Here is a 16,457-nt window from a genome sequence, read left to right on the forward strand (position 1 = left end):
GCTCAAATAGCCCAGAATTTTTCCCAGGAAAAATCCTTACAAACTTCCTACATTAGAGATCTGAAGAGGTAACTGGTTACCCAGGAAGCATCACCCATACTGGAACCGATGCCCCGGTGCAGCCCCCCACCCCACCCCATCTGCCGCCTGCTGTGGGTAAAGGGCTGTTCCCTGGAGCTGGGATCCCACTTAGTCAGTGAACTGCGGGTTGAACATTAGAACCTTAAAACACTAGAACAGGAAGGGACCTTGAGAGGTCGTCGAGTCCAGTCCCCGGCCCTCACGGCAGGACCAAGCACCATCTAGACCATCCCTGACAGGTGTCTGTCCAACCTGCTCTTCAATATCTCCAGAGATGGAGATTCCACAACTCCCCTCGGCAACTTATTCCAGTGTTTCACCACCCTGACAATTGGGAAGTTTTTCCTAATGTCCCACCTCAACCTCCCTTGCTGCAATTTAAGCCCCTTGCTTCTTGTCCTGTCCTCAGAGGCCAAGGAAAACAATTTCCTCCTTGTGACACCCTTTTAGGTACTTGAAAAACTGCGATCATGTCCCCGCTCAATCTTCTCTTTTCTAAACTAAACAAGCCCAGTTCTTTCAGCCTTCCCTCACAGCTCCTGTTCTCTAGACCGTTCATCATTTGTGTTGCTCTTCTCTGGACCCTCTTCAATTTCGCTACATCTTTCCTGAAATGTGCTGCCCAGAACTGGACACAATCCTCCAACTGAGGCCTAATCAGCACAGAGTAGAGCGGAAGAACGACTCCTCGTGTCTGGCTCACAGCATTCCAGAATCAAGTTGACTTTTTTTTGCAGCAGTGTCATGCTGTTGACTCATATTTAGCTTGTGGTCCACTACGAGCCCGAGTTTCCTTTCGGCAGGACTCCCTCCTAGACAGTCGCTTCCCATTCTGTGTGTGTGAAACTGATTGTTCCTTCCTAAGTGGAGCACTTGGCATGTGTCCTTCTTAAACTTCATCCCATTGACCTCAGACCATTTCTCTAGTTTGTCCAGATCCGTTTGAATTAGGACCCATCCCCCAAAGCACTTGCAACCCCTCCCAGCTTGGTATCATCCTCAAACTTAATACGCGTCCTCTCTGTGCCACCATCTAAATCGCTGATGAAGATATTGAACAGAATCGGTCCCAAAACAGACCCCTGCGGAACCCCACTTGTTATACCTTTCCAGCAGGATTGTGAACCATTGATAACTATTCTCTGAGAACGGTTATCCAGCCAGTTATGCACTCGCCTTAGGGTAGCCCCAGCTAAGTTGTATTTTTTTAGTTTAATGATGTGAAGGTCATGCGAGACCATATCAGATGCTTTTCTGAAGTCTAGGCATACCGCGCGTCTCCCTTATCCACAAGGCTTGTTATCCTATCAAAGAAAGCTCTCAGATTGGTTTGACATGATTTGTGCTTTACAGAGCCATGCTGGCTGTTAACTATCACCTTCCAGATGTTTGCAGATGGATTCCTTAATTATTTGCTCCATTATCTTCCCTGGCTCAGCAGTTAAACTGACTGGTCTGTAGTTCCCTGGGTTGTTCTTATTTCCCTTTTTATAGATGGGCACTAACCTAAGATTTAACCAGTTAACTGATTAATCAGGAGTTTACATCCCTATTCTAAATGCTGCTGAGATTTTCTCTCCGCGCACAGCAAAACCTGTTTGTCAGCTCCTGAGAGCTGCAAAAATCACAATTCACCTCCCCCCCCACACCCCTCCCCATGTATCCTCTAATCTTTTCCATCCATTACTGCAGGGGTTCCCAACCTGGGGTACGTGTACCCCCAGGGGGTACAAGACGCTTGTCAAGGGGATATGGGGAATATTTGGGAAATAGCTAGATTATCCTAATTGAAATATTCCAAACGCAGTAGTGTTAGTGAAAAAAGCTGTGGATTCTAGAGTCTAGAATTGATTTCCTTTCATATTGAATAAGGGGTACGGGAAGGTTTACTAAAAGCTAAGGAGGTACGGGGACTGAAAAAGGTTGGGAACCTCTGAATTAGTGGATTTTTCCCCATCCATGTGCGGAATAAATTTATTATGTGCACTGAGGCATGTCAGAATGTGGACCACCAGTATAAACAGAAAACCCAGCTGTGGATGCTTTGCTAATCGGCTGGGTGACGTTTGAACTTCTCCTGAGCAATCGCACAAGCGCCCAATTGATAGCGAACATTGCCACACATCCGCTGACACAAATTAATCAGCTCTGCTCTGACATTGTAAGGCTGGTTTGAAAAATACAGAGCGTGGTGTATAAACTAGGGTGTGTGGCTTTCATCTTTAGGAGTTCTCTTAAACAATGGTGAGGCGGTTTTAAAACTCAGATTATCGGCTCGTGCCTCGCGGGTGTGGTTAAAAATATCCCCCACGGGAGCGGTTTAAAATTTGTGCGAGTGGTTAAAAGCTCACAAGATGGGTTCACAAACAGCGACCATGGTTTTTAAACCGTCGTCGGGCTGGCTTGAAAATCGCGGAAGTGGTTTACAAATTGGGAGATGCATTTAAAAATCACAAGCACTGAAACCCACAGGACTGGCTTCCCCTCTTGCAGTATGTCTAGACTGCATCTCTCTGTCGGCAGAGGGATGCCGATTAGGCAGGTCAACATTGCAAATGAGGCAGGGATTTAAATATCCCATGCCTAATTTGCATAAAAATGGCCACCACGTTTTGCCGACTCAACACTTTGTGAGCTGGGCGCTTTATGGAGAGTAGGGATGTTAAATATCGGTTAATTCAATAGTCGATTACCCTCATGAATTCTTATTGGTTACTCGACTAGTCTATAATCCCTGGGGGCGGGGCCAAGCAGCCAGGTCGCTCCAGCCCCACTCCTGAGAAGACCCCTGCCACTGCGCTGCTGCTTCTGTATCAGCCCAGGCCCTGGGAGGACATCACACACACACACACACACACACACACACACACACGTGTGTGGGGGCGGGGGGAGCAGTACTGATCTCAGCCACCAGGGGGCAGCAGGACACAACCACACCCCATCTGCCTGCAGGGCTGTGGTTGCAGCTGCAGCGCCCTTCCTCTAGGGAGCGCTAGCTCCCACCTGGCCTCGGGGCACACCTGGCTCAGCCCCAGGGCAGCTGCCTGGAAAACTGGGACACAGAGAAGCCCATTTCTCAACCCAAATTACAGAAGGGATTTTACATCCGGTCGTTCTTCAGCCTTTGTTTCTGCAAGAAAGAAAGAAAAAGAAAAAAAGGGGGGTTGTATGGGGACAGAGAGACAGAGAGAGAGAGAAGGGGTGTGTGGATGAGGATAGATAGATAGATAGATAGATAGATAGATAGATAGATAGATAGATAGATAGATAGATAGATGGGGTGGGTGGGGATAGATAGATAGATAGATAGATAGATAGATAGATAGATAGATAGATAGATAGATAGATAGATGGGGTGGGTGGGGATAGATAGATAGATAGATAGATAGATAGATAGATAGATAGATAGATAGATAGATAGATAGATGATGGGGTGGGTGGGGATAGATAGATAGATAGATAGATAGATAGATAGATAGATAGATAGATAGATAGATAGATAGATAGATGATGGGGTGGGTGGGGATAGATAGATAGATAGATAGATAGATAGATAGATAGATAGATAGATAGATAGATAGATAGATAGATAGATGGGGTGGGTGGGATAGACAGACAGCTAGATGGGGGGGTAGGTGGATTGATCGATCAATCGATAGATTCTGCCTCTCCCCAGGGCCTATGCAGATCGGGGAGGAAGCAGATGATTCTACTGTGTCCTCCGCGTCCTCTATTCCTCCGTCCTTCCCTTCTGCCTTCTCTCCATTCCCCCCCCCCCACACACACACACCTCCCTCCTCCCCCAGCCTAGCACCTTGTGCTACTGCAGCAATCTCCTGAGCTCAGCAAAAGGGAAATGAACTGCCAAGGCCTGAGCTGAAGGCAGAGTTATAATAGAGGCTAGTCATGTGGTGGGGGGTGTGTGCGTGTGTCCGTGTGTGTGCGTGTATGTGTCTGTGTGTGTGCGCGCGCAGTCTGCATGTTGTGAGTGGGGTGTGATGTGTGTTAGTGTCCACATTGGTGTGTAGCTTGCGGATCTGTGCAAGTGTTGGTTGGTCTGTGGATGGCAATGGGGGTATTTACGGCTGTGTTGTGTGTAGGTGTGATATTTGTGTTGATTTGGGTGTTGGTTGGTGGGTCCAGTGCATTCCTGGCTGTGTTGTGGGCATGTGTGTCAGTATGTAATGGGATGGGCGTATGTGTATTTGTAGAAACCTAAGTGTGGTATGTTTATGGCCGTGTTGTGTGTTTGTGTAGATCTGTGTGTGTGTGGAGGGAGTGTTTATGCCTGTGTTGTGTGGCTGTTGTGTGGCTGTTTCTGTAGCTCTCCGTGTGGTGTGTTTATAGCTGTGTTGCGTGGCATTTGTGTATATGTGTGTGAGGTGCATGTTGTGTAGATTTTTGTGGGGAGGGCATGTATGGCTGGGCTCTGTGTAAGTTTGTGGGGGGATTATGGCAAGGCTGTAGTGTTTGTTGTGTAGATGTATGTATGGTGTGTAGATTTGTATGAGAGGGAGTATCTGGCTGTAGTCTGTGTTTGTGTAGATGTGAAGGTGTGTGCGTTGTGTAGATTGGGGCGGGAGGGCATATATGGCTGTGATCTGTATTTGTCCAGATAAGTGTGTAGGGTTGTGTGTTGTGTGGATCTGTGGGAGGTGTGCATGGCTGTGGTGTATGTGTGTGTACATTGTGAATATAGTTGTGCAGTGTCTGGGTGTGGATGTATGTATAAGTTGTGTGATGTGTAGATCTGTAAAGTGTGTACATGGCTCTGTGCAGGGGGGGCTTTGTGTGGTCGTACTGCCTGACAGTGCAGCTGAGAAGTGGGGTGTGGAGAAGTGCCCTGTGCAGGCAGATGTGGGTGTAACACACACACACACACACACACACACACAGTCTCCATGCCCTGGGCGGGAGTTGGAGGCCTGGGGGGGCATGCGGGGTGGGCGAGGGAGGGGCTGCCCAACGCAGGGAGGTTGCTGGCAGGGCCCAGTGGAGGGAGGGGCTGCCGAGGGGACACGGGGGGGGAGGGGGGTGCGGACACCGGCCTGCACCAGAGCTGTTCTCATTCTCATGCCAGGCCGCGTCTGCAGCGCTGCAGAGCCCAGCTGGGCCCGCCAAGCACAGCGGCCTGGCAGGGCCCCTCCCCCAGCTCTGCGGCACACGGCCTCCCCCCCCCACCCGCCCGCCAGAGAACCCTGGCGCCCAGCCCCCCCTGCTCTAACCACTAGCCCTCATGCCCCTCCCACAGCCAGGGAGAGAACCCAGGGGTTCTGGCTCCCGGCCCCGCCCCAGCCGCTGCTCAGACACTGGGGCTGCAGCCGGGCCCCCGGTTTAGGGCACAGGGTGTAATTGGAGAACCAGACTGGCCCAGAATAACCCCGCCCGTGGCCTGGGCCCCAGGGGTGAGCTGAGCTCATTGCACCATGCGCGCACCTCACCCCCCCGTGCTGACCTGCCTTCCTGCCTGCAGCTGCCCCCCAACTCCTCCCAGCCCCCCAAGCCTCCACCTGGGCCCCCCAACCTCCTCCCAACTCCTCCCAGCCTCCCAAACTTCCACCCACCCCAGGAACCCCCCCAACCTCCTCCCAGCCCCCCAAACTTCCACCCACCCCAGGGCCCCCCCCCCCCTCCTCCCAGCCCCCCCAACCTTCCACCCACCTCAGGGCCCCCCCAAACTGCCCCAACTCCTCCCAGCCCCCCAAACTTTCCCTAACTTCCCCTCCCCCCAAACTTCCACCCACCCAAGGGTTTGCCCCCACCTCCTCCAAGTCCCCCCCAGCTTCTCCCTTCCCCAAAATTTCCACTCACCCTGGGGTTCCTCCAACCTTCCCCCAACTTATTCTGCCCCCCGACCTCCACCCACTCACCCCTCTGATCCCCAAACCTTCCCACCTCCCTTCCTCCTCAAACCTAACCCCAATCGCCCCCAAACCTCCCCGGAGTGCCCCAAACCGTCTCCCCAAAACTCATCCCAAACCCCTAGTCCTTCCACCCAAACTCCCCCCAGTCCCTGACCCCCCCCCCCCCCCAAAAAAAACCCCCCTTATCTCAGTTTTCCTTCAGACTTTCAGCTGCAAATGGAAACACTACACTGGCCGGCTAGGTGCCAGCGCCCCCTAGAGGAGACAGGCCCCTTGCCCGTTCCCCACCCCCCTGGGCCAGCCAGTACCTGCCCTGGGGTTCTCCTCCCTCCCCTTCCCCCATTAACGCTAGCGTCGCCCGATCACTTTCATTCGTTCAGCCATGCGCCCGTGTCCTCCCCGCCTGGAAGCCACGGCCGGATGGACACGTGGCTGGTCCGAGCAGCTGGCCTGTGTCGCCTGCAGCGACAGGAACAAGCCGAGAGCTACTGCCGGGGCTCTTCACTCAGACCGGGTCCTTAGTCTGAACCCACTCTGAATTCCGCGCTTGGTTTACACTGAGTAAATCTGGACTGTGGATTGGCACCTCCACCCTAGGCTAGAATCAGAAGTTGGCCCTGCCCCCAATGCAATTGGAAGTTACTCTGGATTGACGCCAGGAGCTAAACTCAGAATCCAGCCATGACCCCAGTGCAATTGGAAGTGACTCTGGATTGACGCCAGGAGCTGAGCTCAGAACCCAGCCATGCCCCCAGTGAAATCGGAAGTGACTCTGGATTGATGCCAGGAGCTGAGCTCAGAACTCAGCTCTGCCCCCAGTGCAATCAGAAGTGACTCTGGATTGATGCCAGAATCTGAAAATAGAACCTGGCCCTGCCCTGCCCCCAGTGCACTCAGGGGTGACTCCAGCTTGACTCCAGGAGACTGAAGTCAGAGCCCAGCCCTGATCCCACTGCAATTGGAAGTGATTCTGGATTGACGCCAGGAGATGAGCTCAGAACCCAGCCATGCCCCCAGTGCAATTGGAAGTGACTCTGGATTGATGCCACAAGATGACCTCAGAACCCAGCCATGCCCCCAGTGCAATTGGAAGTGACTCTGGATTGACGCCAGGAGCTGAGCTCAGAACCCAGCCATGCCCCCAGTGCTATTGGAAGTGATTCTGGATTGACGCCAGGAGCTGAGCTCAGAACCCAGCCATGCCCCCAGTGCAATTGGAAGTGACTCTGGATTGACGCCAGGAGCTGAGCTCAGAACCCAGCCATGCCCCCAGTGCAATTGGAAGTGACTCCGGATTAACGCCACAAGATGACCTCAGAACCCAGCCATGACCCCAGTGCAATTGGAAGTGACTCTGGATTAACGCCACAAGATGACCTCAGAACCCAGCCATGACCCCAGTGCAATTGGAAGTGACTCCGGATTAACGCCACGAGATGAGCTCAGAACCCAGCCATGCCCCCAGTGCAATTGGAAGTGACTCTGGATTGACGCCAGGAGCTGAGCTCAGAACCCAGCCATGCCCCCAGTGCAATTGGAAGTCACTCTGGACTGATGCCAGGAGCTGAGCTCAGAACCCTGCCCCCAGTGCAGTCAGGGGTGACTCTGGATTGAGCCGGAGGGAAGGGGGGGACTGAGACCAGAGAGACGCCCCCTCCAGCTAAAAGTAGCCATTTATAAAACCCAGGAAGAAATACAGACCTGCTGACTGTTAGCGCTCCCCCCTCTTAACACCCCGCGTCCCGGCCCCTTCCCGCGCTCGCCAAACACCCCAGAGGTTCCGTGGCAGGTGGGAGGAACAAACAGCTCCCAGGTTGGGGGGGGGGCTGATCCGAGGCAGGGCCCCCCCCCACAGGCAGGGCATTGAGAAAGAGTTTGTCTGCGGCCCCCTCCCTCCCCCGCAGAGACTCGGACCCCCCCCCGGGAAGGGGTCTGTCAGGTGCTGCTGGCAGCGGTGCCCCGCAAACAGCACTGCCAGGGCCTCTTGGGCAGGGCCGGGAGGGAGAGCAGGAGGAAGCAGCTGCCGCCGAAGATCTGCACGATGCCGGCGGCCACGGCGCAGGCCACGGACCACGAGTACTCGTACTCCAGCGGGATGCTCTGGTCGCTGCCCATCAGCCACCGCACCGAGTGGCGGAAAACCTCCAGGCTGATCAGCACCATGATCCCTGCGGAGAGAGAGGGAGAGTGGGAGCGCCGCGAGGGGGTGCCGTGGGGCAGGGGTTGGGGGGCCCCGCAGAGGGTGCGGGGCTGCAGGGAGAGGGCCCAGCAGGGGGCGCTGGGCTGCGGGGGGGCAGCAGCGGGCGTTGGACTGCAAGGAGAGGGGTGGGGGGACAGCAGGGGTCTCTGGGCTGCAGAGAAAGGGAGAGGGAGGACCAGTAGGGGGCACTGGCTGCAGAGAGCAGGAGAGGGACCAGCAGGGGGCGCTGGGCTGCAGGGAGCAGGGCAGAGGCCCCACTGGGGGCAGGGGGCTGCAGGGAGCGGGGCAGGAGCCCCACAGGGAGCAGGGGGCTGCAGGGAGCAGGGCAGGGGCCCCACAGGGAGCAGGGGGCTGCAGGGAGCAGGGCAGGAGCCCCACAGGGAGCAGGGGGCTGCAGGGAGCAGGGCAGGGGCCCCACAGGGAGCAGGGGGCTGCAGGGAGCAGGGCAGGTGCCCCACAGAGAGCAGGGGGCTGCAGGGAGCAGGGCAGGAGCCCCACAGGGAGCAGGGGGCTGCAGGGAGCAGGGCAGGGGCCCCACAGGGGGCAGGGGGCTGCAGGGAGCGGGGCAGGGGCCCCACAGGGGGCAGGGGGCTGCAGGGAGCGGGGCAGGGGCCCCACAGGGGGCAGGGGGCTGCAGGGAGCAGGGCAGGGGCCCCACAGGGGGCAGGGGGCTGCAGGGAGCGGGGCAGGGGCCCCACAGGGGGCAGGGGGCTGCAGGGGGCGGGGCGGGGGCCCCACAGGGGGCAGGGGGCTGCAGGGGGCGGGGCGGGGGCCCCACAGGGGGCAGGGGGCTCCAGGGGGCGGGGGGGGGGCCCCACAGGGGGCAGGGGGCTGCAGGGAGCGGGGCGGGGTCCCCACAGGGGGCAGGGGGCTCCAGGGGGCGGGGCGGGGGCCCCACAGGGGGCAGGGGGCTCCAGGGGGCGGGGCGGGGGGCAGTACCAACCAGAGACCACGAAGAAGCAGGAGGCGGGTTTGAGCAGGAACTCCACCCCTTTGCTGAGCGCCATGGTGATGCACAGGGACCCCAGCACCATCAGGGTGATGCTCAGAGTGGAGACCACGGCGGCCGTGATGTTCAGCTCTGGGGATGGAGACAGAGCGTTACCCCCCTTCTGGGAGCACAGTGCCTGGGCACCCCCCAGAAACCTTGGCTGGATGGGCCCACGGGACTGATCTTGGGCAAAGCGGAGGCAGGACGCCAGGGCAGATGGGCCCGCAGGGCAGGGAGCAGGCAGGACAGGGGGGTAGATGGGCCCATGGGGCTGGTCTGGAGCAGGAGGGGATGGGACATTGGGGTAGGACATTTTCAGCTTGGAAAAGAGGAGACTGAGGGGGGATAGGGTAAAGGTCTATACAATCATGAGTGGTGTGGAGAAAATGAATACGGAAAAGTTATTTACTTGTTCCCATAATATAAGAACGAGGGGCCATCAAATGAAACTAATGGGCAGCAGGTTTAAAACAAATAAAAGGAAGTTCTTCTTCCCACAGCGCATAGTCAATCTGTGGAACTCCTTGCCTGAGGAGGCTGTGAAGGCTAGGACTAGAACAGGGTTTAAAAGAGAACTAGATACATTCATAAATGGCTAGTAGCCAGGATAGGTAAGGAAAGGTGTCCCCAGCCTCTGTTTGTCAGTGGGTGGAGATGGATGGCAGGAGCGAGATCGCTTGATCTCTGTTCGATTCACTCCCTCTAGGACACCTGGTACTGGCCACTGTGGGCAGACGGGGTATTGGACTGGATGGACCTTTGGTCTGACCCCGCATGGCCATTCTTATGTTCTTAGATGGGCCTATGGGGCTTGTCTAGGGCAGGAAGCAGGTGGGACACTGGGGTAGATGGGCCCATGGGGCTTGTCTAGGGCAGGAAGCAGGTGGGACACTGGGGTAGATGGGCCCATTGGGCCTGTCTAGGGCAGGAAGCAGGTGGGACACCGGGGTAGATGGGCCCATGGGGCTTGTCTAGGGCAGGAAGCAGGTGGGACACCGGGGTAGATGGGCCCATTGGGCCTGTCTAGGGCAGGAAGCAGGCGGGACACTGGGGTAGATGGGCCCATTGGGCCTGTCTAGGGCAGGAAGCAGGCGGGACACCGGGGTAGATGGGCCCATTGGGCCTGTCTAGGGCAGGAAGCAGGCGGGACACCGGGGTAGATGGGCCCATTGGGCTTGTCTAGGGCAGGAAGCAGGCGGGATGCCAGGGTTGATGGGCCTGTGGCTCTGATGGGGGGAGGGGAATTCCTGACCTTTTTTTGTCGTTCTCTGGAATATGTGGGCGTTCTCCCCGGTGCTGAAGAATCTGAAGTAGGAGCAGTTGGCTTCTGGGAAGGGAGAAAGCAAGGACGGGGGTGAAGGGGGAGCAGGAGGAGCCGGGGTGGGGCAGCATGGGGGGGGGCCGAGGAATCAGGATGTGGGGTGGGAACACCAGGCAGCCAGGCTGAGCATGGGGAGAAGGGGTCAGGGAGGGTGAGTTAGCAGCAGCAGCCCCCCCCCCCCCCGTTTCCCAGCCTTGGGCTCCTCTCCACCCCCCAAACCTTCCTGCAGGAACTTCGCACCCCAAGCTCACCCATCCCATCAAACCTGCACCCAATGCACCCAGGCCCCCCTCCCCCCGCTAGAAATATAACCCACAGAAAGTCACCCTGGGCAGCTGAGGGGGTGTCCCGGTGCACTGCCCAGGGTGTGGGGAAAGCAGGGAGTGCGGGCAACTCATTAATACACTGGACACTCAGTCACAGATAGATAGATAGATAGATAGATAGATAGATAGATAGATAGATAGATAGATAGATAGATAGATGGGGTGGGTGGGGATAGATAGATAGATAGATAGATAGATAGATAGATAGATAGATAGATAGATAGATAGATAGATAGATAGATAGATAGAGGGGGTGGGTGGGGATGGATAGAGGGGTGGGTGGGGATGGATAGAGAGATAGATGGATGTAGGGTTGCCAGGTGTCTGGTTTTGAACCGGACAGTCCAGTATTTGAGCTTTCTGTTCAGGAAGCAAATTGAGAAAACAGGTGTTTTCTCAATCCGATGAAATGTGGATTGGGATGTCATGTCAAGTGTGTCCGGTATTTTTGTTGAAACCATCTGGCAACCCTAGAGGGGGTGGGTGGGGATAGAGGGAGAAGGTGGGTGGGGAGGAGGGAGGAGGGCTGGGCTGGGTGGGGAGGGAGGAGGTGGGTGGGGAGGAGGGAGGAGGGCTGGGCTGGGTGGGGAGGGAGGAGGTGGGTGGGGAGGAGGGAGGAGGGCTGGGCTGGGTGGGGGAGGAGGTGGGTGGGGGCAGACAGATGGGGCGGGTGGGGATGGAGGCAGGATAAGATTTTCAGAACACAGCCCCCTGCTCTGTCCCCTGCCAGGTCCGGCTCCATAGCTGCTTGGAGCCCCAGTCCCCAGCGCCCCCCTGTGCCCAGGCCCAGCTCCTGGAAGGAGCACGGGTCTGAGCCAAACACACCTGCATGGGACCACCCTGGGGGCACCGGGCTGGGGGGCAGGGAATGGGGCCCAGGGCCTACAGGACACCGGGCCTCAGAACAGCCCTGCAGGGCGCTGGGTCTCCGGTTGCGCTATTTCCAGCCCAGTGGCACTTGCTGGCCCCAGGCCCCACCCCTTGCCCTGCCTGGACTCCAGCCCAGGCCCTCGGGCGCTGCAGCAGCGTCAGGAAGAAGCACAGAGACGGAACCCAAAGCACTCCTGGGCATGGCCGAATACCTGCAACCCAAACCCAGGAGTCCTTCTGCCCAGCCCCCTGCTCCAACCACTGAGCCCCACTCCCGTCCCCGAGCTGGGGAGAGAACCCAGGAGTCCTGGCTCCTGCCCCCCTGCACAGACCCAAGTGGGATCAGACCCCGGGTGGGTCGTGCGAGGGGGCGAGGGCAGGGGGTTATTTACGAAACTCCAGCTGTGCAAAACTCTCTGCGTCAGGGACAGGAGGATGGGATCAAACATGAAAGGGAGGGGAGGAGATGGAGAAATGTAAACAAGGGAGAATGGACGGACGGACAGACAGACCGGGGGTGGATGGGGACAGCTGGGGAGAGATGTTTGGGGTAGATGGGGACAGACAGACAGACCGACGGGGGTGCATGAGTGGATGGGGATAGACAGACAGATGGGGGTGGATAGGAATAGACAGACAAACGGGGGTAGGTGAGGACAGACTGACAGCCCAACAGGAGTGCATGGGGACAGACAGACAACCAGCCTGACGGGGGTGCATGAGTGGATGGGGATAGACAGACAAGACAGGCAGGGCTGGATGGGAATAGACAGACAGACGGGGGATGCATGGGGACAGACAGACAGACCGACGGGGGTGCAGGAGTGGATGGGGATAGACAGACAGAAGGGGGTGGATAGGAATAGACAGACAGACGGGGGGTGCATGGGGACAGACAGACAGACCGACGGGGGTGCAGGAGTGGATGGGGATAGACAGACAGAAGGGGGTGGATAGGAATAGACAGACAGACGGGGGGTGCATGGGGACAGACAGACAGACCGACGGGGGTGCAGGAGTGGATGGGGATAGACAGACAGAAGGGGGTGGATAGGAATAGACAGACAGACGGGGATGGGTGGGGACAGCCTGACAGGGGTGCATGGGGACAGACAGACAGCCAGCCTGGCAGGGGAACATGAGTGAATGGGGATAGACAGACAGACTGACGGAGGTGCATGGGGACAGACAGACAACCAGCCGACGGGTGCACGGGGCCAGCTAGGGAGGGGTAGGCCGGGGGGCGGCGAAGTGGGGGGAGAAGGGAAACGGGCAATGAAGGAACAGGCGGGGGGCCGGGGGGGCGGGCCGGGGCCCCCTCACCTCCAGGCAGCTCGGCCGGGCCGCAGGTGGCCCGGGTCTCCTCCATGTCCTCCACCCAGAGGCGCTTGTAGCAGAGCTTCCAGAGGCCGTAGTGGGCGGCCTCGCACAGGGCGCTGTGGTTCTGCTTGTAGGTGTTGAGCTCCACCCAGAACTCGGTGCCCACGGCCAGCACGGTCAGCGTCAGCCCCACGATGGCCACGAAGAAGGCCAGCTTGATCTTGCCCTCCTGGGCGTCGGAGAGGGCCGGGCGCCGCTTGGCCGGCCCCCGGCCCCGCCAGCTGCCCATGCGCTCCTCCTCCTGCTGGAGGAAGAAATTGGGCCACATCATCTGTGGCGCGACCCCCTTGTCCCCCGCTCTGCCCCACGCCCGGCCCGGCCCCGCTGCCAGGCTGTCCTCTGAGCCCAGACGCCTGCTGCTGCCCAGAGCCCCGGCTGCCCGCCCCGCGGCCTGGCGGTAAATACGCCCCACACCTGTTCGGAGCCATCACCCATCTCCAAGGCGATGGAGGCTATTTTTAAGGCACCGGGTGCCTGTGTCTTAAAGCGGCACAGACAACCCCGGGAGCTGCCCACGGATCGCGCCCACCCACAGCCCTCCTGCTCTGCGCCCCACAAGCAGCCCTCCTGGCCTGTGCCCCACGGCGCCCCACAGCCAGCCCTCTTGCCCTGTGCCTTACAGTCCTCCTCCCCCATGCTCCACAGCCAGCCCTCCTCCTTTGCACCCCACAGTGCCCCACAGCCAGTCATCCTTCCCCCATGCCCCACAGCCAGCCCTCCTGCCCCACAGCACCCCCTGCTGGGAGAGGCTCCTTGTGCAGCCAGCACATGCACATTGCAGCCCGGGATGCAGGACAGGGGTTAAACCAGGGCTGGGCTCAGTGCTGAGCCCCTAAGCGGCTGCTGTTTGGTGCTGGGAGTCCAACAGGGCTCACGGGGCACAGCAGGGGGCGCTCTCCTCTCAGTCACAGCCGGCCACAGGGCTGCTGGTGATGGGGCCCTGTGAACACAGCCCTTGCGCTCCACCCCAGAGCAGGTCACACCTCTGCCCCGGCTGCGTGACTTGTGATAGAAGAAGTCCTACAGCTCCCATCAGAGAGCCTCTTCTATCAAGGGGCTCGGTGTCTGGGCAGCGCCCGGCCCCACGGGCCCCGATCCCAGTGACTCTGTGTCTGGGCAGCGCCCGGCCCCACGGGCCCCGAATGAACCCCAGCCCGGAATTTTCCATAGTACTTTATTTTTAAAGAGCGATTCCAGTAAAAATCCATGCATTTGGGCTGAGGTTTTTTTCATTGTCGCTTTTCACATTGAACCGGTTTGTTGTATTCTTCCTTTAAATCACCAGGACCACAACAGCTGGGTGCGGGGGGGGCGGTTTAAGTAGGGTTTTTTTTGTTTTTTTATTTATATATATTTATTTTTTCCTTTTATACGAAACACACTTTGACAGGTGACTTCCACTGGCAGACACGGCTGCTCCACATGTTTCTTTTTTGTCGCTTTTCTGATTGTTTTTTTTTTTCTTTTTTTACGTTTTTTTTTTTTGGTCCTTTTTGATAGCTTTTTTTTTTTTCCACAAAAAGTTTTCAAGGTCTTTCCCTCCTCCCCCCCATCTGGATGGCACAAAAAACGGGAAAGCAAAATCGACATCCCCCCCGCCCCATCCCTGATTCAGCCCCCATCCCCATGAAATGAACCAACTGAAACCACACGGGGAGAGAGAAATGGAAATAAATAAATAAATAAGTTAAATAAACCCCCAGCTAAAACCACTCAGAACATCTTTGGAGAGGATTGTCTACTATGTATCCTGCCCCCGGAAGGACTTTTGGGTATTGCCCAGATGGGAACAGGGGAAGATGACCGCCAAAAAGGAGGTGAAATTGCAGGTTATGTGGGTATGAAAAACCCTTGTTCCATGTTTGATCTTCTATTCCAGCCGGTGGCAGCCGGGTGCACAGACGTGGCCTTTGTGCTCTGGGTTTGTACAGCGCCAAGCGTAATTCTTCTGCAGGAAGCCGGACGCGAACAGGCCTGGCTCGAAATTGCTGAATCTCAGAGGAAGACCTCTTCCCACATTCACAGGAGGGTTCGAGTAGAGACCAAAATCAGTTTCGTCTCCAGGACCTGGAATTTCTCCCTCTTGCCTTCTCTGTGCATCTCCCCCGCAACGCCACGGCTGCAAAAAAAAAATCCCCCCTCCCCACACACACACAACACATGCACACGGCGCAAAAAACATGTCAATAAACCATAAAAACGCAAAACAACCCGACACGGCCTCTCCCCAACGGTGCAAAATCTGGTATCGACAGACCCGATGAGAACCGAAACCTAAGAGAAGCGCAACACCGATTCGCTATAGATAGGTCTCTCTCTAGGTGTGTATATATATATATCTATATCTATATTTAAGCTCTCGCGTGAGGGACTGGGGCTGGGGGGGAGGGAAGTTTTAAAAAGAGGTTTCTAATTTTTTGGTGGGCGGAGGGGTGGGGTGGGGGGGTTGGAAGACAACGGAAACAGGAGGGATTCACGGCCGAAGAAACGAATGGGAGTAGGAAATCCGTCTCGCGGGATCGGTGTGAGCGAGCGGCTTTGCTCAGATCCGGCGCGGGATGGTTGGTGAAACAGCTTTGACACCACCCCAGAAGTGGCTGCAGCTCGGTGCTGGGGAAAGGGGCCTTTTGTAAACATCGCTCTTACCAGAGGTGGCTGCTTCAATGCACTCGGCGAGGACCCTCCTGGGTAAACCACCCCCTCACCCCTACTCCACAGTGCCTTGGGCGAAGGGGCCCCTAGATAAATAGCCCCCCTGCCTCACCCCAGCCTCAGCTGCATCTCAGCGCAGTGTGTGCCTGCCTGCGAGGTTCAAGTGCATGCGATACACAGTCCTGTTTGGCTGGGCAGCCATGGTCCCCTGGGAAGGGGGTCCCTTGGGGGGTGCTGGCGGGGATGCTGCGGTCGCTATCTCTTGGAAAGGGGGTTTTCAGCCATGGGCCGAGCTGTGGCCTGTGTTTGTTGATTGCCCGGCAAGGCTGGTGATGATGGAGGCCATCGCCCACCGGGGGGCAGAAGGGTTATTGCCTGCCAATCCTGTTTATTGTAGGGTCTCTAGCGCCCCTGGGGGCTGGACACTGAGCTTAGCAGGGCTGCTTGCTGCGGGTCCACGTGGCCTGGGGAAATGGCTTGTTTTATAGTCCCAATAGGGACCGCGTCATCTGTGTGAATTGTTCATGAGCCGCTTGGGCCTATGGGGTGGAAGGGGGGCCAAGGAATAGCTACAGGGCGGGGCAGCCCAGCCATGCCTCACCTGCCCTCTCTGGGCCTTGGGGTCAGGGAATAGACACAGTGCCTGTGGGGGGGGGGGGCTATGGCGAGAGGCAAGGAGCTGTGCATGGGGCGGACTATCGGGGGGCTCTGTGGGGGGCAGCTGTAGGGAATTTCTTCATTCTGCTCCCCCTGCTCCGGGGTGAACTCTGCC

At 57.3% G+C, this 16,457-nt stretch overlaps 1 protein-coding gene across 1 annotated transcript; it reads right to left on the reverse strand.

Annotated features, from left to right (window-relative positions):
- Window positions 1–7,600: 7,600 nt before the first annotated feature.
- CACNG6 (calcium voltage-gated channel auxiliary subunit gamma 6) lies at window positions 7,601–13,408 on the reverse strand. Its single transcript, XM_075915459.2, has 4 exons — window positions 12,977–13,408; window positions 10,389–10,463; window positions 9,089–9,226; window positions 7,601–8,113 (listed from the first exon to the last, which is right to left on the reverse strand). The coding sequence occupies exons 1-4, from the start codon at window positions 13,302–13,304 to the stop codon at window positions 7,881–7,883; spliced, it is 774 nt and encodes a 257-aa protein (XP_075771574.2). The 5' UTR covers window positions 13,305–13,408; the 3' UTR covers window positions 7,601–7,880.
- Window positions 13,409–16,457: the final 3,049 nt, after the last annotated feature.

This window comes from Pelodiscus sinensis, chromosome 18, assembly GCF_052426305.1.
Source record: "Pelodiscus sinensis isolate ZL-2025 chromosome 18, ASM5242630v1, whole genome shotgun sequence".
Taxonomy (NCBI): Eukaryota; Metazoa; Chordata; order Testudines; family Trionychidae; genus Pelodiscus; species Pelodiscus sinensis.